The 23176-nt window shown below is 41.2% G+C and overlaps 1 protein-coding gene across 1 annotated transcript in view; it reads left to right on the plus strand.

Annotated features, from left to right (window-relative positions):
- The window catches only part of ATM (ATM serine/threonine kinase), a 126961-nt gene that overhangs the window by 18438 nt on the left and 85347 nt on the right, over positions 1-23176 (plus strand). The window contains exons 5-15 of the mRNA XM_084649077.1: positions 1220-1384; positions 6871-7036; positions 7446-7684; positions 10997-11160; positions 14123-14292; positions 16039-16410; positions 16985-17179; positions 18901-18996; positions 20209-20434; positions 21231-21368; positions 22345-22470. Of these exons, the coding sequence (XP_084505203.1) occupies positions 1220-1384; positions 6871-7036; positions 7446-7684; positions 10997-11160; positions 14123-14292; positions 16039-16410; positions 16985-17179; positions 18901-18996; positions 20209-20434; positions 21231-21368; positions 22345-22470 (2057 nt within the window). The remainder of the gene's footprint in view (positions 1-1219; positions 1385-6870; positions 7037-7445; positions 7685-10996; positions 11161-14122; positions 14293-16038; positions 16411-16984; positions 17180-18900; positions 18997-20208; positions 20435-21230; positions 21369-22344; positions 22471-23176) is intronic.

The following is a 23176-nucleotide window of genomic DNA, read 5'->3' on the forward strand; positions in this document are numbered from 1 at the left end:
ATGTAGTTCTGTTCATCTTTCCTCATCAGTTAATGCTCTCCACAGTAAAATATTTGTGTCACACTGTCTACAGTCCCTCCAATTTGTTTACATCTTTCTTGTATTGAGAAGCTCAGAACCGAACACAGTATTCAAGTACAGATTCACCAGAGCCTTGTAGATGAGGACTATCACTTCCCTGCAGCCCAAAATCACATTTAGCTTTTTGCTGCCAGGTTGCATTGGAAGCTCATCTACTTTGTTTCTTATGTTTTTAACATCCTCCTTATGTTTCTTTCAGCATAACTGCTCTCCAAGTTTCTTCCCTCCATTAAATGTTGAGACTCCTATATGTGTTAGCAGAGCGGTTCTCAACCAGGGGTCTGTGGCCCCCTGGGGGACTGCAAGCAGGTTTCAAGGGGTCCACCAAAATAAACAAGAGAGCAGGGCCAGCGTTAAGGGTCACTGGGGCCCAGGAAGAAAGCCAGAGCCCGAGCACCACCATGCAGGGCTGACGCCCGAACCCTGCCACATGGGGCTGAAGCCAAAGTCCAAGCAACATAGCTTTGCGGGGGCCCCTTGTGGTCTGGGGCCCTGGTCAATTGTCCTGCTTGCTACCGCCTAACACCCGCCCTGGCTTTTAATCTACTTGATATGCAGAAAAACTTGTTGTGGCACAGGTGGGCCATGGAGGTTTTATAGCATATTGGCGGGGCCTCAGAAAGAAAAAGGTTGAGAACCCCTGTGTTAGCATGCATTTTTTCAGCTGAATATCACTCTCATTTCAGGCTAACATTCTAAAACCTCAGAATCCCTTTGTGTTATTTCTCTGTTTATTGGTGCTTGTGAATGTAACCAATGTATGGCTTATCCCTTTTTTCAGGTCTCCACAGTCTTTTAGGTAAATTCATTATTAGAAAGGGTTTCTTTAAAAACAAGGGCATTAACAAAAACAGATAGAAATTGCAATGTGATCTGTCATATACAGAGAACATACATGCTATATGTGCGTTATTCCTAATATTTAAAAAAAAAAAAAAAATTTGCAAGCTACAAGAAAAAACTTCAAATATTTGTTGGTAGTGGAAGAATGCAATGGGAGGAAATATACTATAACTTTGAGATAAATATGGTAGTGTTAAGATTTTATGAATTCACTAATTCCAGTCTTGGCTTCATTGTTCAATACTTGGTTTAATTAAAAAACCCATGTTTGTATCTCCTGCTATTTTCTGCATAGGAGCACCCAGACTAAAATGTCAGGAGCTTCTGAATTATGTCATGGACATAGTGAAAGATGCATCAAGTTGTGCTATTTATGGAGCTGACTGTAGTAGCATACTACTAAAAGATATTCTTTCAGTGAGGAAATACTGGTGTGAGATATCTAAGCAACAGTGGTCAGGTTAGTATATAACGCTTCTATTTCAATAATGTCTATTTACAAACATGTATTTCCTAGTATAGAAATGTGTTTAGGGATATGATTGTTATTTACTGTTTATTATTACTATTATTTATTTGTATTTCAGTAGCACTAAGAGGCTCTGTTGTATGAGGCACTGTACAAATAATATAAAGTAAGAAATAGCCTCTACCCCAAAGACCATAGAATTTATATAGACAAGATAAGGAGGCAGAGGTGGATATTACAGTATTATTCCTTTATTATTATCTGTTATTCCATGTACATTAACCCTTGTGTACTGGGAACAATGACTCAATCAAATCAATTTCAATGTCCAGTTTATTATTGAGACTATATTGTCTGGTGTGGTTCATGTATTACCAGTGAGTGTTATTACCTGTATTATGGTAATATCCAAAGATCTCAATCATGTGCACACCCCATTGTGATAAGCCCTGTGCAGACATATAGTAAAGGACAGCCCTGAAGAACTTACAGTCTAAGAAGACCAAAAAATAAAAAAAAATGCTGAAGGGATGGGGAATGTGATAGAACATACAAGCAGTGCTCCATGGCATTTGACACATGAAAGATGGAGGAGAGGGACATCATAATTTCTGAATTAATACAAAAGTGCTGCCCATGGCAGCCCCTCAACCTGCTCATTAGCAGTTGGCAGATTTATTATAAGCACCACAGAAGAAGTAGGTCTTGAAAGATTTGAAGGAGAGGATGGCGGTGGATATTGCATGCGTAAAAGTAGAAGAAAGTGCAGAAACAATTGCACTACTGGGAAAGTGCCTTGGGATTGGAGATATCATACTTGAGAAAAGCACTATGTAAAATCATATTCTGAGCTGTAGTTTGAAGGATATTGCTATAATTTCAGACAAAAAAGACAAAACAAAGACTTGGGATTGCTGATATACTTCATCAAACGAATGCTTTTGGTCTTGTTTTGATTAAAAATATTCACATACATATTGAACATAAGAACCTAAGAGCTGCCGTACTGCATCAGACCAGTGGTCCATCTAGACCAGTATCGTATCTCCAACCAGTGGCGGTTTAAGACACGGACCCATGCCAATTTGGGGGCCCCAGAAAAATGGGCACCCCAGAAACAGTTGGCAGAAGCTGTTTGTTGGGGAGGGGTGAAAGCCCGAGCCCTGGCAGAAGCCATGGGTCAGGCGGAAACCCTGAGCACTGGCAGAAACTGTGGGACAGGCAGGGGGAAGCCCCAAGTCCAACACCCTCCACCACCACCACCACCACCACCCTCGTGGTACAGTTTTTAATACCAAGGGACCCAATGCCAGGTCTCCAGTTTTTGACCAGAAAGTCCAGTTGAAAAGGAGGCCTGGCAGTGTCTGGTCAGCAATGCTGATCGGACGCTAAAAGTCTGGTTACTGGAGTAACCGAAATCAGCGTCCCCACCAAGACGATGGGAAGAGCAGCAGCTGCTGCTGAAGCCTGGAGAAGCTGCTGACAGAAAAAACTGGCTGGCTCCCGGATCCAGTTCCTGCCATTCCGGCGGAGAGGTAGGTACCAACTTCCAGGCCACAGGCAGGAAATTCTGTCCTCCCCGCTGTTCCCCAATTTGCCCAGCCCCTCGCTCCAGGGACCCACACTACCACCACCATCTGCTGTGCTGTGCCCTGATTTGAGGAAGGTGCGCTTATGGGTTTTCGAAATGGGAGCGACAGAGGTTGATTCATGTCCCAACTATGAAGGTTCATAACCTTTTAGATATCCCCTCCACCAGGCTCTCACACATGTACAAATTCCTGGCACTCCACCAAGATGAACAGGGTAAAATTGTCACTCATCTCAAACGTGGCCAAGTCCCCACGTGATGCAGGAGAGTGGAGCATGCTTTGAAGATGCGACGGAGGATATCATTACAGCAACAAACCTAAGAAACTAAAAAGTCCAAGAAACCCCCCGCCCACTCTCCCCCAATCCATTTATCTCACTAATTATATCAGGAACATTTAACAGAAGTTTGTATTTTCAAATAATACCTGTTGCAACATGCAAATGACTAGCTGTGTGATTGGTTAGGTGCCAACAGTGTCTATAGAATTGACAGTAAAAAAAACTTACCGCCACTATATTTGCTTTTGAAATCCACAGTATGGATCTGCATTAAGCAGGAGTGCTAAGAGAAAGCTGAAACAAGCAAAGGAGGTTAAATAAGTAGCTTTGTTACAAAAAATACTGACAATAAATCAGTACTTCAAGGAGAGAGTGAAAGGAGAAACAGCGGACAAAGCCAACAAGGTTTGTTCAGCGGACACTCTTGCTGGCAATGGAGGCCTTGGCCTTCAAGAGGAGGAAAATACAGGTCAGGATCTGCGGGAGGCAAGCAAGCTGGGACTGAGTTATGCTAATGAGACAAATTCAATACAAGCAGATGAATTTAGCAGTGATCCTGCATTGTGGGATAACATTCATGAAAGGTTCAGGAATTTTTGGATTGCTATGAATTCAGCTGCCTGTCGAAAAAAAAAATATATTAAAAAATTCTCTGCTTCTGCTTGGGTGATTGGAGGGAAGACGCATTTGTTGTCTGCAGATCTGTGCTCTTTTCAGCTGCACAGTGGTGAATCTGTTATGTGGCACTGGCTTATTTACTCACCATCTTCTGGAAATGTTTACTGCTTTGTCTGCAAACTTCTTTCAACCAAAACACATTCCTTTATTGAAGGTTTTAGTGACTGGAAACATCCTGAATGTCTTTCTGAAAATGAGAAAAACTTGGACCACCGAATTTGAATCCTCACATGTATATGGCATGCAAAGGCAGTTGATGGGTACCTAGTTCAGCAGTTTCAGACAGAGTGTCCGTTCTGAAGAAATGTTCTTAAGCATGTTGTAGCGGTTCTTAAGTTCTTAAGTGAGCGCAGACTTGCATTTCATGGCCACAAGGAGCTGTTAGGTTTACCACATAATAGTAACTATTTGGGGATTTTGGAGCTGATTGCTCATTTGATCCATTTTTAGCAGATCATATTGCTGAAGGGTAAAGACAGTACCTTTTATTTGCCATCTACTACTTGTGAAGAATTCATTGATTAGATGGGCCAGAAAGTTTAAAAAAACAATAACTGCAGAACTTCAACAAGCCAAATATTTTTCAGTTATTGTGGATTCAACACCAGATTTATTACATGTTGATCAGCTCATTTTTGTTTGCAGATTTGTCAGTTCAGAGGGGCAATTTGTGGAACAATTCATTGGATTTGAGCCACTAGACCAGCGGTGGCTGGTCTGGCATGCCAGCCGTTTTAATCTGGCCCTCAAACTCCTGCTTGGGAGCGGGGTCTGGGGCTTGCCCCGCTCCGCTGCTCCAGCTGGGGAGCAGGGTCAGGGGCCACTCCATGTAGCTCCCAGAAGCAGTAGCATGGCCCCCCTACGGCTCCTAAGTGTAGGGGCAGCCAGGAACTGCAGCCAATGGGAGCTGCAGGGGCGGTGCCTGCGGACGCAGCAGTTAAACAAACCGTCCCAGCCCATCAGCGGCTTTCCCTGACGGGCTGCAAGCCAAAGGTTGCCACTCCCTGGTCTATGCCCACTAGAGAATATTCCCCTCCGGAGGTGAGAATGGAGTTGAAGATTCCCAAGTCCCATTATTCTTTAGCTGTCAGATATCTGTGAAATCCACTGGCAAAATCTGTGTCTCATTTTCCCCACACCCTCTGTGCTGATCCACAGAAAAGGCAACACCCTACTAACTCTATCAGTTACTCCATTAGCTCGGGTGGCAGAGGTCTGTGGTATAAATCCTGTTCCGGCCGGTCAGGGACCATTGCCCTGAGCTGCAGAACGCGGCTGCTCCGGCCGGTCAGCCGGGGACCAAAGCCCAGGGCCATGACTGCTCCAGCCGGCAGCCCGGGGCCGTGGACCACGGCTGCTCCAGCTGGCTGCCTGGGGCTGCAGACCGCAGCTGCTCCAGCCAGCCAGGGACCACTGCTCCAGCTGGTTGGGGATGGGCTGCGGAGTGTGTCTGCTCTGGGCGGCCCTCCCAGGGACTGCTGCCTGGGGCAGTGGACCATGGCTGTTCCTGCTGCCCTGGAACTGCTGCTGCCAGAGCAGTGGCTGGTATGGCTGACCTGCGGGCCGCCTGAGCAGCTGGCCCCGGAGCCAGCCACACTGGTCCCTACAGAAATCATGGAAAGTCATGGAATCCGTGACTTCCGCGATCTCTGTGACAGACTTGGAGCCCTAATTATAATGCATATGCACAAGAGGGCCGAGTTAAAGGTGCACAGGCAAGCTTAATTCTGGCGTTTCCTAACTTTGAGTTCTAGACTTTGCAACTTTAATAATATCCTTTTAACATATATTTTATACGTATAATAATATAATTGTGATTTCTTTAGCAGGCTCTTGAAGATGCTATTCTTCAGTTGCCAAATTCCAGTTAGTGCTGAGATGTAGAGCTTTGCACAGATACAAAATTCATATCTGCAGAGCTGCAGGGCTCCACCAGGAACCGCAGTGGCAAAAGCAGCATGGCTGTACCACCCCCAGCCCCAGAACACACAGACCGCTGCATGGAAGGGACTCCTGTCTGGGAGAGTGTGAGCCACTAGCACACACTAGCATGACCAGGGACAGCTGCCAGTGAGCCTGGTACCCGCCCCAGTGGGCGGGGCTGAGGGCAGGGCAGGGGATGGTACAGCCATGCCAGAGGAGCTGCCCACGTGGGGTGCTGGCTCCGGTAGAGCCCTGCAGCTTCGCGGATATCAGCATCCACGGATATAAATTTTGTGTCTGCACAGGGTTCTACTGAGATGTCCCTGTAGGTTTTAGTGCTGATCTTTAAAGCTCTTTTTATAGATCCTCTCCTACAAGATATAAAAATAATGCTTATACAGTGTAACACTGCATCTTCAAAGCTCTATGAAGTATTAGTTTAATAATTACCTGTTAAATAAAAATACTAGAAAATGGAAAAAACCAAAATTTAATAGTACCTAATACACCTTTTCCATTTTTCTGTTGGTACTCATTGGAACATTACACTCTGGCATATCATAGTACAAGTGAAAATTCTGACTCTGGTGACATGCTAAAAGGGAGTGAAATAATTCTCTGTAAGAATTAGCTGAAATGTTAGTTAGTAGTCTCTAGGGGGTTTTTGCAATTTCTTTGTTCTGTTTTGGTTTTTGTGGCATTCAACTACCCGTGGTATGTTTAGATAATATTGTCTTACTGTTTCTGTGTGCAAAACAGGGAATTAACTTTTGTGAACAATGATCCAAATGTCTATGATGTTAATAGCAAGTGGATATTTTCATAACTCAGGCAAAATATTTTAATTTTACTGTTTAAGTGGTTGTTTTTCTCCCTGTGTAACTTCTGCATTTAATCAGCTTGTTAGAGTTGTATGTTCTGGTCTCTTAAATCACTGTTTTACCCAGGCTAAGGAGACAGTTATACCTTTAGATGATTTTTGATTCTTTGGATTATGTTTACAGATCTGCTGACCCTGTACTGCAAATTGTATCTCAAACCTTCCAGAGATATTAACAGAGTCTTGGTGGCTAGAATAATTCATACACTGATCAGAGGATGCTGCTTCCAAACTGATGAACTAAATTCAAATCTTTATTGCTTCTTTGAAAAAGCACTACGATATGCAAGGTAATTTTCATCTTTTTGTTTTGTGTGTCAAAATTGTATTTCAGAGGATAATTTGTCCTAGGTAATTGGGGTTGGACTTGGTGGTCTGTGGAGGTCATTGATCCCTGACTTCTGTGATTCTGACCTTCAACATCTTTCTGTTTACTCAGAGCTCTTTGAAATGTTAATCTTTTATGCATTTATTTATGTATTTTGTAAATATTTTGCATTGTCTGCAAGTATGCAGAGGTGAGGTCTTTCGAGTATTCTTCCCTTACTTATTAAGTTAGGTTTGTTCAGTACTCAATTTAGAATTCAAGGAATAGATTTAAAAAAAATCCAGACAAGTCATTCTTTATTTGTTAATACTTCTTATTAACATAAAGTTGGCTATTTTTGCTGTAGATGAAGTGCTTGGTTTATATTCCAGGCAGGAGAACGCCTCTGCAGGTCTGGATCATATTCTTGCAGCAATTAATGACTTCTTCAGTGTGTATGCTGTGAACTGTCGTATGCGGATTTGTAAGCTAGGAGAAGAAATTCTTCCTACAGTGCTTTATATATGGACTCAGTATAGACCAAAAGAGTCTCTAAAGGAGTTAATAATTCAGTTACTTCAACTGCAGGTTCGTGTCCATCATCCAAAGGGAGCCAAAACACAGGAGAAAGGTACACAATAAAAAGCTTCTTTTTTTTTTTTTGCTTTTTTAACTTTGGCAGAGTTCAAATTGCCCGAGCACAGAAGTTCTGGATGTCACTGGTGTGCTTGGAGAATAATCACAGGAGTAACTGTTGCTTCTCAGTAGTTTTACACTGTGCATTAAAGCTGACTGAATTGGGGAATATGTGTTTTTAACTATTATTGTGTTATAATAACACTCAAAATACGCTAGGTGCTGAATGGGAACACCCAGCATCTGGTCAAAGAGTTTAAAATTTAAAAAGAAGAGGGGGAGGGGGAAAAGGCTGGGGGGAATGGATACAACATACAGGAGTGAGCAAAGTGCAGATTGGCACACATGTTCACATCTTGTTAATTTTATAGATAGTAAGACCAGGAGTGACCGTTATGGTCATCTAGTCTGACATCCTGGAAAACACGGGCCAAAGAACCTCACCCAGTAATTTCTGCATCAACCCATAACTTCTATCTGAGCTATATCATGTTTTTTAGAAGATGTCTATTCTTGATTTAAAGACTGCAAGTGATGGACAATCCACCATGCCTTGGGCAAATTTTTTCAACGGTTAATTACCCTAATTAAAAATATATCGTATTTCTAATCTGAATTTGTCTAGCTTCAGTTTCCAGCCCTTGCATCTTGATTAAGAGCCATGTCTTTACCAGATAGGTATTTGCAGACTGCAATCAAGTCACCTTTATTACCTTCTCTTTGATAAATGAAATAAAGCTTCTTTAGGTACTCACTATAAGGCATGTTTTCTAAACCAGCATTTCTCAAACTTTAGCAACCCGAGGACCTCCATTTAGATCTAAAATTTTTCGCAGATCCCCAAGCCCCCCTACTCAGCCCCTTCCCCCATGACCCCACGCACATCCCACCTTGTCCCTCTCCCGCTCTGCACCTCTTTCCGCCCTCTCCTCCAAATGCACCCCATCTCTGCTCCTTCCCTTTCCTCCCAGCACCTTCTGCACATTGCTGAACAGCTGTTCCCCGGCATGCAGGAGGCGCTGTGGGGGGGGGAAGGAGTTGATCAGCAGGGCCCATGGACCTCCTGGAGTACCCTTGCAGACCCCCGTTCGAGAAATGCTGTTCTAGACCTTTAATTAGTCTTTCCTCTCATTTAAGAACCTTCTGTAATCTTTCAACATCCTTTTTGAAGAGTAGAAAACAAAATTGGACACAATATTCTAGTAATGATCTCACTATAAACATATAAGGAAATACCACCTCCATCTAGTTCATATTCCCTGTCTTATACATCCAGGGATCCTGTTTGCCCTTTTAGTGACATTCATCTCCTTGGAAACACATATTCAACTGGTTATCTACCATGACCCCTAAGTCCTTGTCAGAGTCACTGCTTTCCAGGATACAGTCCCCCATCTTATAAATGTGAGCGATTTTCTTTGTACCTAGATGTTGTATGACTTAGCATTTGGCAGTGTTAAAACATACGATGTTCAAGTGAGCCCCCTTACAAAGCAGTCCATGTTGGTCTATATAACTGACCTGTCCCCAGCATTATTTAATACTCCACCAATTTTTGTATCATTTGCAAACTTCACCAGCAATGATTTTATGTTTTCTTCCAGATCATTCATAAAGATATTGAATAACAATGGGCTGAGAATAGATACCTGCGGGAACTCATTAGAAACACTCCCTTGGGATGATGATGCCCCATTTACAGTTACTTTATGTGATATGAGTTAATATCGTCTACATAGATTTTGTATAGGGTAATTCTTTATCAGAATGTCATGTGGGACTAAGTTAAATACCTTGCAAAAGTCTAAGTCCATTATGTCAACATTTACCTTTATTAACCAAACTCATCAAAAAATGCCAAGTTTGTTTGACAAGCGCCTTTATTCATAAAACCATGTTGATTGGCATTAATTATGCTGCCATCTTTTATTTTACTGATTGTGTGCCATATCAGCATTTCCATGATTTTTGTCCTGTACTGATGTAAGATTAACTGGTCTATAATTTCCCTGCCATCCCATTCGCCCTTTTTTAAATATTGGCACAACATTAGGGTTTTTTTTTTTCCAGTCCTCGAACATTTCCAGTGTTCCAAGATTTGTTAAATCAATATTAATGGTTCAGAGATCTCCTCGGTTAATTCATTGAATACTCTTAGGTGCAAGTTTTCAGGTCCTGCAGATTTTAAAATGTTTAACTTTAATAGTTGTTCTTTAACATCCTCCCTAGTTTCTGATGTAATAGGACGTATTTCATTATCATTGCAAGACATGAATACATCACCCTGCTTTCTTTGGAATACAGAACAGAAATATTTATTGAATACTTCTGCCTTTTCTACATCAGACTTGATAATTTTACCATCCTTGTCTAGTATTGGACCCATACCATCACTAGGGTTTTGTTTGTTTCTAATACATGTAAAAAATTCCTTTTTATTGTGCTTAGCACTACCAGGCATAGATTTTTTGATTGATACATTTAGTTTCCCCTGTCAACTCTGTTTCCTAACTGCTGATTTGTATTTACTACTATCCAACCCATTGTAGTGTTTTTTTTAACGCATTAAATTTTTTTATTAATCCCTTGTTAACTATTAATCTCCAGTTATATGAAGTCCCTCTTAGACCACATTCCCCTACATTCTCTTAGCATCTGTCCCCAGTCCCCAGCATATAGGGTCCTTGGACTTCATTGTCTATGTTTGCATCTTGCCTGTGTACGCCATCTTCACACCAGGGTTCTTCTTTTGCACAGGGGATGCTGGAGATTGGTGGTCCTGCTATATCTGCTGCTTTGGAAGGGCAAGGAGTATAGAGCAGGGCCAAATCAGAATATGTTGGGTATTAAAATTCTGCAGTGTAATCTGTGACACCTGTCGTGTCCTTGGGTTGAGAAAACACATGGGTCAGCTCTTCCTGGCTGCTGTTGGGGAAGTATTCTTGCCCCTCCCTCAGCCAAGTGGAAGGGTAGCTGCACTGGGGACCTAGAGTCTCTGGGGGTGGGTGCTGCTTGGTTCTGGATGTTTAGGTTGGAACAGATGACAGTGGGATTCTTGATTTTGTTTTTTCTTCCTCTTATTTTGCATCCAGACTTTATCCTCTCTTCGCAAATGTTCGAACATTTTTTGTTTTAAATAGCAAATGTTCGCATTATAAAACCTCCTGAAAAATTAAACACTAATTGCTGTTAAACATTCTCTGCTCATCTGTGAACATAGAATGCTATATTGTATAGTCAGATTATTTAATCAGATTATGACAAATAAACTGCATATATAACTTAAATTTTATCTTTTCATATACAGGTGCATATGACTCAGCAAAATGGCAAAGAATCTTATACAACGTGTATGATCTGCTGGTGAATGAGTTAAGTCTCATTGGCAGTAGAGGAAAGTATTCTTCAGGATCACGCAACATTGCTGTAAAGGAAAACTTGATTGAATTAATGGCTGATATTTGTCATCAAGTAAATGACATTTTTACACATTGTTCCAAGTGAATGTAAAGTGGATGTGTATACTGTACTATGCTATTCACACACTTGAATGTTCCATTAATATGTCTTGCATATTTGTGTACTTATACTTCAGTATCTTTAGTCTCTGGTCTAGAGACATATTTTTTTTTACCTCATTTAAATGACAGTCTTGAGAGTCTAATTGAGATCCTAATACTCAGGTCCAATAGAGGCTGCACACAGACTCCAGAAGGAGCCCTCCTGTTCAGTTTATAGAGAAGTTTAATTGCTTTAGTGATATTTGGATTAACTTTCCCCAAAATATTTCCATGTGTAAGGTACAGTGCAGAGATGGAAGCAGACATTTTCTGTTTGCTGCTGAAAGTGTTCGAATGTTATATATTTGAAAGTTTAACATGGTTACAGGCTTGTAAGGGAGAAGCATCCTTATATTTCTGGTATACTTTTTTATAATATCAAGGAATTCTAAATAGAGCAAAATTATTTGTTATTGCAGAAGTTCATATTTAGTTAGTACTTTTATTCTGTATGCAGTTGAAAGAATGGGTAATTGACAATTCTATATGATTGTTTATGTGACTTGGGAGCACAAGTTTAATTGAAAGTCAATGGTACTTTGTGCTCCTAAATCACTTTGGGCTCTTGTGAAAATCCTACCCTTATTGATTAATTACTGGAGAGTGTAAGTACTGTAATAATACTTAGGTCTCGTAGTTCTAAGCCTTGCTTTTGAAGGAAGATCCCAAGTTTGGCTTCTTGCTTTTCAGATGACAGAGGTAGTAGGACACTTCGCCTCTGGAGAGCAGGAAGCAAATCTCTGATCAAATCCTAATGGCTGATAGGCATAGCATTGATAGGTGCTGGAGACAGCAGCATCCTTGTGCCCTCTGCCAGTATCTAGGTTGCTGCCATATGTGGTCTTTGAAGGTTGTGAAGCAAGCTAAGAGGGAAATGAGAAAGTTCTCTGGAGTGCTTTATAGATGGTAAATAATTATTAACTTCAGGTATGTCTACTTTGTAAGCTGGTGATGTGATTCCCAGCTGGAGGAGATATATTCGCAATAGCTCTGATTGAGCTAGCTCACTAAAAATAGTGTAACCCCAGCAGTGCAAGCAGTGAGAGGGGCTAGCTGCCCCGAGTGCATGTCCATAAGAGACGATATATACTACTCGGGGCAGCTAACCCCTCCTGCTACTGGGCCACTGATGTTATATTCTGGTTTTAGTGCATTTAGCTCAGTTAGAACTAGTATCAGCATGTCTCCTCAAGCTCAGAATCACACTCCCAACTCAAAATATAGACATACCCCTTAGTTTGAAACATCTCATGGCCTTTAATAGAGGGTGAGGGTGACAAGGTTCCCTCATCAAAGGCTCTTATGCAAAGTAAGCTTCCACAGGATAAGAGGGAACATGCTCTCATGGATTGCTAACTGGTTAAAAGATAGGGAACAAAGGGTAGGTATAAATGGTCAGTTTTCAGAATGGAGAGAGGTAAATAGTGGTGTCCTCCAGGGGTCTGTTCTGGGACTGGTCTTATTCCACATATTCATAAATGATCTGCAAAAGGGGTAAACAGTGAGGTGGCAATATTTGCAGATTATACAAAATTACTAAAGATAGTTAAGACCCAGGCAGACTGCAAAGAGCTACAAAAGGATCTCTCAAAACTGGGTGACTGGGCAACAAAATGGCAGATGAAATTTAATGTTGATAAATACAAAGTAATGCACACTGGAAAGCATAATCCCAACAATACGTATAAAATGATGGGGTCTAAATTAGCTGTTACCACTCAGGAAAGAGATCTTGGAGTCGTTGTGGATAGTTCTCTGACAACATCCACTCAATATGCAGCGGCAGTCAAAAAAGCGAACAGAATGCTGGGAATGATTAAGAAAGGGTTAGATAATAGGACAGAAAATATCATGCTGCAGCTATATAAATCCATAGTATACCCACGTCTTGAATACTGTGTGTAGATGTGGTCGCCCCATCTCAAAAAAGATATATTGGAATTGGAAAAGGTTCAGAAAAGGGCAACAAAAATGATTAAGGGTATGGAATGGCTTCTATATGAGGAGAGATTAATAATACTGGGACTTTTCAGCTTGGAAAAGAGACAGCTAAGGGGAGATATGATTGAGGTCTATAAAATCATGACTGATGTAGAGAAAGTAGATAAGGAAGTGTTGTTTACTTCTTTTCATAACAAGAACTAGGGGTCACCAAATGAAATTAATAGGCAAAAGGTTTAAAACAAATAAAAGGAAGTATTTCTTCTACACAACGCACAGTCAAGCTGTGGAACTCCTTGCCGGAGGATGTTGTGAAGGCCAAGACCATAACAGGGTTCAAAAAAGAACTAGATAAATTCATGGAGGATAGCCTCATGGTGGTGGTGTGGGAACCTCAGCTGCCCTATGCTTCACAGACATGGGTTCTAGTCCTGTGTCTCCTTACATCCACTTAGATGTCTTGCTCTAATGCTTAACTTTCCTTACGGGGGAGGGATAGCTCAGTGGTTTGAGCATTGGCCTGCCAAACCCAGGGTTGTGAGTTCAATTCTTGAGAGGGCCATTTAGAGGTCTGGGGCAAAAAAAATTGGGGATTAGTCCTGCTTTGAGTAGGGGGGTTGGACTAGATGATCTCCTGAGGTCCTTTCCAACTCTCATATTCTATGATTCTATGATAGGTCCATCAATGGCTATTAGCCAGTATGGGCAGGAATGGTGTTCCTAGCCTCTGTTTGCCAGAAGTTGGGAATGAGCGACAGGGGATGGATCACTTAATGATTACCTGTTCTGTTCATTCCCTCTGGGGCACCTGGCACTGGCTACTGTCAGAAGACACGATACTGGGCTAGATGGACCTTTGGTCTGACCCAGTAGGGCCGTTCTTATATGAGCATTTGAATACTTTTATCTCTTTTTACTATATCTTTGGAAAGGTCTTTACTGAAGACACCAAAGTCCTGGAGATAACCCAGTCATACACTGTTACACAAAGAGAGCCTGGAGATGAAGCTGCACCGAGCAAGCGTAGGAGGATCGAATTGGGATGGGAAATAATTCGAGACAACCTGCAAAGATCACAGAATGATTTTGATGTTATACCTTGGTAAAAACATCTTTTTTCTTTCACCTTGGAACTGATATCAGTACCAATAACTTATTAACAGGTTTTAGTTTCACATTCAATTATTTCATTATCTGTGAACTGTAACTTCCTACATTTTATACTGAATTGTCTCCCAAATGCTTTGTGCTGCAAAGTAAGGTGCTCAGATACAGAACACAGAGAGAGGCTACCATGGAATCAGCCTAGCTTTTCCCAGCTCTTGAAAAATCATGAAGAATGTTCTTGAAATTCTTGTTATAAAAGCTTCTATGTCAAATACCACATAATAGTTAGAAGTCAGAACTTTCACATTGCTGGCTTGGATAACTGACATGATATATGAGAGACACAACGTGGGTGAGGTAGTATCTTTTATCAACCAACTTCTGTTGGTGACAGAGATAAGCTTTTGAGCTACACAGGGGTCTTCTTCGGGTCTGACATGATATATGACTAATGTATGACAATGAAATGATGGTGAATGAAAATACTGGCTTTTATGAGGGGCTGTGGAGTTTCAATAAGAATAATGCCTTCGGTGAGAACCTCATCTCTATTCTCACCATTTTATGATGGGTAAACTGGTTTGAAGAGTATAATAATAATAATATAATCTTTGACATAATAGATAAAGGTATAACAGGATCCAGTGGTTGGAAGTTGAAGCTAGACAAACTCAGGCTGCAAATAAGGGGCACATTTTTAAACAGCACAAGGAATTAATCGTTGGAACAGTTTACAAAGGGCTGAGGTGGATTCTCCACTGGAAATTTTTTTAAATCAAGATTGGATTTTTTTCTAAAAGAGATGCTTTAGTTCAAACAGGAATATGGCCTGTTTTATATAGGAGGCAGGCTAGATGATCAGAGTTGTTCCTTCCAGCTTTATAATCTATTAATAAAGCTAAGATTTTGTCATGGAAGTCACGGAATCCATGGCTGCCAGAGAGCTCAGAGACATTTTCTGCTTCAGCCCAGGACAGCGTGGCTGGAGGTGTCAGCTGCTGGGCGGGGGGTCCAGCAGCTCTGAGCTGCCAGGTAATAGGGACCACACAGCTCCCAGCTTCTGCGGGTGGCAGGGGAGACCTTGCAACACTGAGCCACAGCGGGTGGGGGAGGGACCCCCCTAGCTCCAAGTCGCTGTGGGGGGTGGGGGGCCCCAAAAGCTCCCAGCTGCTGCGAGTGGGCGGTGGGGGCCCCCAACAGTCCCAGCCACTATGTGACACGGGGGAGTGTCCCCGCAGCTCCCAGCCACTGCAGGGTGCAGGTTGGACCCCGGAACTCCAGTAGCCGTGGATGCTGGACTCTCCTCTCTTCCCATTTTGTCACAGTTATTTTTAGTAAAAGTCACAGACAGGTCACACGCAATAACCAAAAATTCACCGAAGCCCGTGACCTGTCTGTGACTTTTACTAAAAATAATCATGACAAAATCTTTGCCTTATCTATGAGAAATAAAATTACAGAAATGAAAATTAATTTTCTGTTTGCTTCACTGATATCTGACAATCAACTTGTAAAACAGCATTTATGTGGTGAGGCTGAATATACTTAAATGCTTCAAAATGATAGAATAATTGGTGATTGAACAAGCTATCTTGAACACTTAAACAATCACAGTTAAATATGCAACAATAGAAGTGTAAAATGATTCTCTGAAACTGCTTATATTATATTTTACTGCTTTTCAACACATGATGAATTTATGTACATTTCAAGTTAATTGCCTTCACTTTCTGTTTTTAAGGTTACAGATTACAGCCCGATTAATATCAAAGTATCCTATGAGTCTTCCTAACCGTGAATTATCGCCCTTACTCACTATACTGCACATGCTACTACCTCAGCAGAGGAAAGGGGAAAGGACCCCATATGTGCTAAGGTGCCTTACAGAGGTTGCTGTTTGTCAGAGCCAAAAATTAGATTTGGAAAGCACACAAAAGTTGGAGTTGCAGAGAATCTGGGCAAAAGTTTGGTCTCTTACAGTTCGCAGCATAAGTTTTCAGCAAGTTGAAACAGAAAGTTTTGGGTTACTTGGAGCCATAATTCAAGGAAACCTTGTTGTAATAGACAAAGAACTCTGGAAGATATTTTCAGGGTCTGCATACAAGCTTTCAAGGTAAGATGGGAACCAGGGATAGTGTATCTTGTGTCTTTGATTCTATATAGCTGTTTTTCCTCCGTGAACAGAAATACTAAATTTGTTCTTGTGGCGTTTTAAGTAAGTACTGTACATATTTGTGTTAAAACCTGTTTTTCAGACATTTATAATTCAGCCATAAAAACTCGCTCCAGTCTGAAAGTTGACATGGAAGAGAAGTGACCAGGGCAAGTTTCTTAAAAACAAATTTTGGCCAAAATAAATTCATTCTACTTTTGTTGAAACAAAGCAAAGCATATTTTTTGTTCTTTTACCATTAATCTAATTTCAAAAGATTGGATCCAAAATAGTTTTAAAATAGACAAGTGGAATCTATAATGTCTAAAATATGGGTTTGAAAATGCATGCAGAGTGAGTACTCTTATAAAGGAATTTTTAATATGCATGCTTAAGTATTTTATTTATGCATTTGACAATATTCTTAGAGCTGTCCAAGATCCAAAAATAAAGACTTTGCCTCATAATAATAGTAGTTGAATATAAATTTAATTATGATTTCCCACAAGCTGTTCTTTGCTCTGTTTTGTTGTAGTCCTGCTGCACGTTGTTTGGCGTTAGCAATGACTGCCTACGTAATACCAGAAACTTTGAAAGTAGGAATGATGCAGAATAATTGTGAAGGAAATACAGGGTACATGTTAAAAGAAGCAATAATAAAATGGCTACTGTTCTGTCATTTGGAAGAGAAGATGGAAGAATGTATTGAGTTACCCCCTGTGCTATGCAGGTAACAACTTGGAGTATAATCCGCTCTTTGTATAAACTCAAAACATAACAAAAAAGCAGGCAGGAAAAAATGAAATATTGAAGTCTTCATATGTTGCTAATATTTTGGTAGAGTTTATAAATCTGCGTGTTAACTTTCTGTAGGGTATCATAAAACACTTGTTTTGGAAATGGTTAGTTTTTCCTGACTCGAATGTAAAAAAAAAACCAAAAACCTTGTTTTATAAAACTGCTGTTAGATGAAAATTACCCCATTTTTACAAACTGATAAACTGAGACAGAGATGGTGACTTCCATAAGGTCACACAGCGACTCTGGCATAGATGTGTTACTTCTGGGGGAAATTCTGCACCACTGCATGCACGCAGAATTCATGCCCCCCGCAGATTTCTTTGCTTCCACACAGAAAAATGACTTTCTGACTGGGAAGCAAAGCCCCAGCAGCGCGGGCGCATCGTTTCAGGCACCCAGAGCAACTGGCAGAGAGGTAGAGCACTGTGGGGCAGGAGGTGGGAATGGGGAAGATCCAGCTGGTGGCTTCTGCCCTGCGCCAGGCTCAGCTGCTAGTCCCAGCTGTGTTGGGAGTAGGGGAGGATGGGACTTGATCTTCCTTTGCAAGGAGTGGCCATGTCCGGGTCAGACCCACCCCCAGAAATCTCCCCAGGCTGTAGGAAACTCCACCCCATCCCACTTTCTGCCCACATTACTCCTCAGCCATGGGGGGAAGGGTCACTGTATGAGGAGCTGCTTCCCCGGTCACCCAGCCCCCGTGCATCTGGACCCTCCCATACCCAGACCCCTGCTGAGCCTCAGAACCCCCCCATGAGTCCCCCACGCCCTAACTCACTCCCTGCATCCGGATCCCCCTCGCCGAGCCCCGCCCTCTTCCCCCACATCCAGCCTCCCACCCCAGCCCCAAGACCGCCCCCTTCACCCTGATGAGCCATACCCCCGCTGCACCTGGACCACCCCAACGAGCCCCCTGGACCCCCATCCTACTGAGCTACAGCCAGGTGTATCTGGACCCCAGACCCCCCCCCACTGAACCCCCTCACATGCAGATCCCCTCTGCAGAGTCCCATCCCCCACACCCTGCTGAGCCCCAAGCACCTTCACCTAGACCCTGCTGCAGAGTCCCGTTGCCCCTGTGCATCCAGATCCCAACTGCACCTGGACCTCCCACTTATCCACCCGCATCCAGATTATACCACACAGGACCATCTCACCCCACATCTGGATCCCCCCACACTAAGGATCCTGCCAGGCTGAGCCTACCTGTTCACACCTGGTGCAGAGGGGCAGGGCCTCAGGGTGTTTCTAGAGCAGACCCGGCCGTTGCGCTGTGTCAGGGTTGGGTACAGCCTTACCGCCGAGTCTGTGTCCTGAGGGGGAGCTGCAGGGTGATCTCTCACCTCTGTGCAGCCAGTGGCCTGTGCTTCCCACTGTTATGCTGGAGCTTCCATATTTATTTATTGACAAATTAAATTTGCATAACTTTAAAATATTGTGCCTAGACATTTTAATTTTTTGGCACAGAATTTCCTCAGGAGTAATGTGTGTAGAACTCAGGAGTCCTGATACCTAGTCCTGCTTAAATGTACAAAATTAAGGTTAGATTTGAGATTTGAAGTTCGGAGTCATAATCACCTAATAAGTATAGATGTTTCTCACCTGAATTTCAGCTCTGGGTTTTTTTTTAAAAAAAGTTTATTTTCTTTACAGTGATTTTCCTCATCTAGTGCTGCAGAAAATTCTTGTGAGCCTGACTATGAAGAACTGCAGAGCTGCAATGAACTTTTTCCAAAATGCTACTGAGTGGTATGTTTAAAATTAATGAATGTAGTTAGTATGCTCTTCATATTTAGGGGCAGTATTTTTAGGGTTGAACCAGGATTTTTTTACTTGTAGTACATATCCTCATTGATATTCTGTATTCCCCCTACTTGGCTAAAGTAGCATTACAGGTTCTTGCCATTCCAGCAAGCACTGAAGATATGGAACACATGTTTTCCTGTCTCTCTCATATCTTTTAATGTTCATTTCTGTAAAGTATTTAGCACACTTTTGGGCATTGTAAAAATAGTGCATCTACAGTCTGGTCAGGTGCTTTAGACAGGTATGAAGACAAAATCTCCTCCCTGAAGAGGTTCCATAACGTCTCTCTTACCAGTAATATATCTTAGTAAAGCAATTATCAAAAAAACAAAGCAAAACAAAAAAAACCTTAAAAAAAGCCCCCAACTAATTAGAAATTGCCCTCATGGATCCACAGTACCCATCCTTCTTCACCATTACTTTATAGTCTTAAAACTTGATTTAGTGGAAGGAGTTGGCCACAGCTCCAAATGCCTCCCCTTTGTACATCCTGGGGTGTTGTGGGGGGACATAGGCAGGTGGCGCACACTGCCTTGGTGAACACTGCTTTCCAGAATGCTCCGAGGTCACGCACCAAGATTGTGAGCACATTTCGTCCACAGCAGAGGTTCTCAACCTTTTTCTTTCGGAGACCACCCCCCGCAACCCGTTATTAAAACTCCACGGCCCACCTGTGCCACAACAACTATTTGCTGCATGTAAAAGACAGAGCCGGCATTAAGGCGTAGCAAGCAGAGCTATTGCCCAGGGCCCCACACCACAGGGGGCCCCCCAAAGCTAAGTTGCTCAGGCTTTGACTTCAGGTTCAGGGCCCTGGGCTTCAGCTCCTCATGGCAGGGCTTCAGCTTTCTGCCCTGGGACCCATCAAGTCTAACACTGTCCCTGCGTGGTGGACCCCCTGAAACCTGCCCCTCATTGAGAACCACTGATCTACAGTGTATAGATTCATCTTGATAATCATCTCAGACTACGATTAAAATAGTAAGTAACTTAGTGAGATTCACCTGAGAAATGAGAGAGCACAATAAATGACTAGAAGCACAAATAAAAATTCCATTTTATTTCTGCTTATGTTTCTTGTGTTTAAATAATGGTTTTAAAGGTACAGGTAGTAAAACAGGATGTCACAATAAGAGCAATGTGTCTTTCTTCAAGCGTGCAGCACACACAAGACAAAGGAGAAGTCAGTTTCTTGGAAATAGAAGAGCTGTATCTACAAACAACTTTTGATGAAATGGCTATTTTCACCAGCCTTGCAGTGAACATTGCAGATAAAAATCTGTCTGGTTCAGGACTTGCTGTCAACCAAAACCATAGAGAAACACTGGAGCACTGTCTGTTAGTGGTGTCAGAACAGCTTTTAAACAGCTACTCTTCTGAGGTGAGTTAGAAATGAACATTGAAGTCCACGTTCTGCTTATTTCTGTATTTTTAAAGTCACAGTCACATGTGCTTTTCCTTGAATTTTAGCAGTTTTCCTGTTAAAATTGAATTGCAGGCAATTTTAAATATTTCCTATAAAATGAAGTAGACAAATGTTTGTTTCCCTATAATGCTCTTCAGGATACCCCAAACAACTTACATGGGAGATAGTTACATGATCTGCAAACTAAGAAGTATACATAAAATTACAATTTTGACCATTTTTGTCCTTCCATACAATTTCTGCCCTCCATAATTCGGAGTTTTGTTGAAGTACCTAATTAAACATCTCAGGTGAAGTCCTGGCCCAGTTCAGTAAATGTTAGAGCTCTCATTGATAGCAGTAGAGCCAGGATTTCACCTTAGTGGTGACTATCAGCTTGTGCCTGGGAAGAAAAGGAATTGCAATTTTGAACGTTCCAGTTCCTTAGACAAGGCTGCACTGTTGTTAGTATCTTACTGTTCTTGAACTGGCTTATTCCTGGGTTTGCCAATGATCTTGAGCAAGTCACATAAGTTCTGTGCCTACATCTGCTCATCTTTAAATTACAGATAAAAATACTTACCTATTTTACAGGAGTGTAATGAAGCTGTTTGTAAAGTTCTTTGTGATCCTTTGTTGAAAGGCTGTACAGTATAGAAGAGAAGTATTAATGTAATAAACGTTAAAGCATTAAAAGAACCATTAATAGCTATGTAAGCTGCTGAAGCACCATTTACTGTAAAATTTATGATGTATTTATATTATGTATTAGATTTATTCCAAGTCTACTACTGCAGAACACCTAGTCCGATGTGCCAGTCTCTTGACTGGTGTTCTTAGCTGCTATTGCTATGCTGGCACATTAACTGAAGAGGATGCATGTAAATCAGAATTGTTCCATAAAGCTAAGGTTAGTAATAATGTGTGTTTGATAACTGTAAAGAAAACAATATTCAATAACATTAAAATGATGAATAATTATTAAAAATGAGTATTTTCATATTTTCAAAACATAAAACAATTGTTTCTGCTGGTTTTTGCTTAACAAATCTGTCACAGTAGGTGACAGAATTCAATACGTATTTAATGTATGGGGACTAGATTAAATATTTTCTCACTATTACTAAAATAATTATATAGAATTTTCTTTTTTAAGCTGTAACAGAAACTAGGCATAACTAAAATTACATACACGCTACTGAAACTACAATTATTTTGCAATTGAAGATATTCTTGTTATTAAAATTTTGCCTACTTGCTTTTGGGAAAATATAAAAAATCAAAATGATCAGTGTCCAGATAGCTAAGGGGTTTGTTAATAAGATAATGGCACCCTTCACCTCTAGGTCACTTGTGCAGATCTATCCATATTGGTAATGAATTAGTCACTGAGAGCACTTTGACTTTTTGAACTTATTTGGTAGTCCTGCTCTAATTCCCTAGTAGCCATGTATCTATAAAGCCACCATCACTACTAAAACTGTTTAACTTCTTTGTTGGGAATCTGAGTAGGTAGGTCAAAGACTGAACACACATGGAGATCGAATGATCTTTTCATGACTAGAGGTGGTGCCTTGCATCAGAGTTGAAGCACAATATCAGGGCAATATGGACAAATGCCATGTTTTTCCTTAGTGATTAGAAAATTTGAATTTCTATCAGGCCTGTGTGGTCAGTTCAGCACCTCTAGAGAGCAATGAATGTTTAAAATGGAAAAAAAAAAGCAAACCTTCCACTCCAAAACTACTAACTTATGACCTAAATAGCGAAGCTTAAATGTGCAGCAGAACCACGTCTGTGTGTACGTGCGTGCATGCAGTCAAATAAGGGAAATATGTGACTGAGAGATTTTTACTACATTGTATTTGTATTTCTGTTTTTAATAGTCTCTCATGCATTATGTTGGAGAAAGCATTTCTCAGTCTAAAAGTAAACTAAACGAAGACTCTAGGATCATCTCGTTGAGGACTTTGATAACCCTGTGTACCAACTGCTTGTGTAATTGTACCAAGGTAGGATATTTAAAAAAATGTTTGTCCATTATTTCTATTCTGTAATATATAGCTAACTTAACTGTAACTTTTAAAAAGCAACAATAATGTATTTTGTAAGCTTCTGAGATGTTTATCTCTTTCATATTTACTGAATTATGTATTGCATAGGGAAAAAACTATTCGAACATTAAAGTTGCACATTTATATCAGGAAATGCCAAAGTTAAGACAACGATATGCAACTTCAACTCCTACCTCCTTATGAGCATGCATTACAGTAGTTTTCAGTTGCATGCTATTTCTCAAATACAGTACAATATAAAATACTTTTTTCTATAATCTTAAGTCCTTATCATTTTACACTTACATGAATTTCATTATCATCAATCAGTTTCTTTTTGACTGTTATTTAATATAAGTTCTCTATTCACTAAGGTATGTACTTTTTACTGTGTTCTCTCTCCAACCAGCAGAATGTTCTTTCTTAGATACAATTAAGAGGATCAGGCAGTTGACTATGAATTGTGAATTTAGGAGGCCTGTATATGCTAATATATATTCAGTATTGTTCCGATGCAAAACCATGCTCTGAAATTCCTAGCCTTTGTTTGCCAGAAGCTGGGAATGGGCGACAGGATGGATCACTTGATGATTACCTGTTCTGTTCATTCCCTCTGAAGCACCTGTCATTGGCCACTATCAGAAGACAGGATACTGGGCTAGAT

This window comes from Lepidochelys olivacea, assembly GCF_965140295.1.
Source record: "Lepidochelys olivacea isolate rLepOli2 genome assembly, chromosome: 1".
NCBI lineage: Eukaryota > Metazoa > Chordata > Testudines > Cheloniidae > Lepidochelys > Lepidochelys olivacea.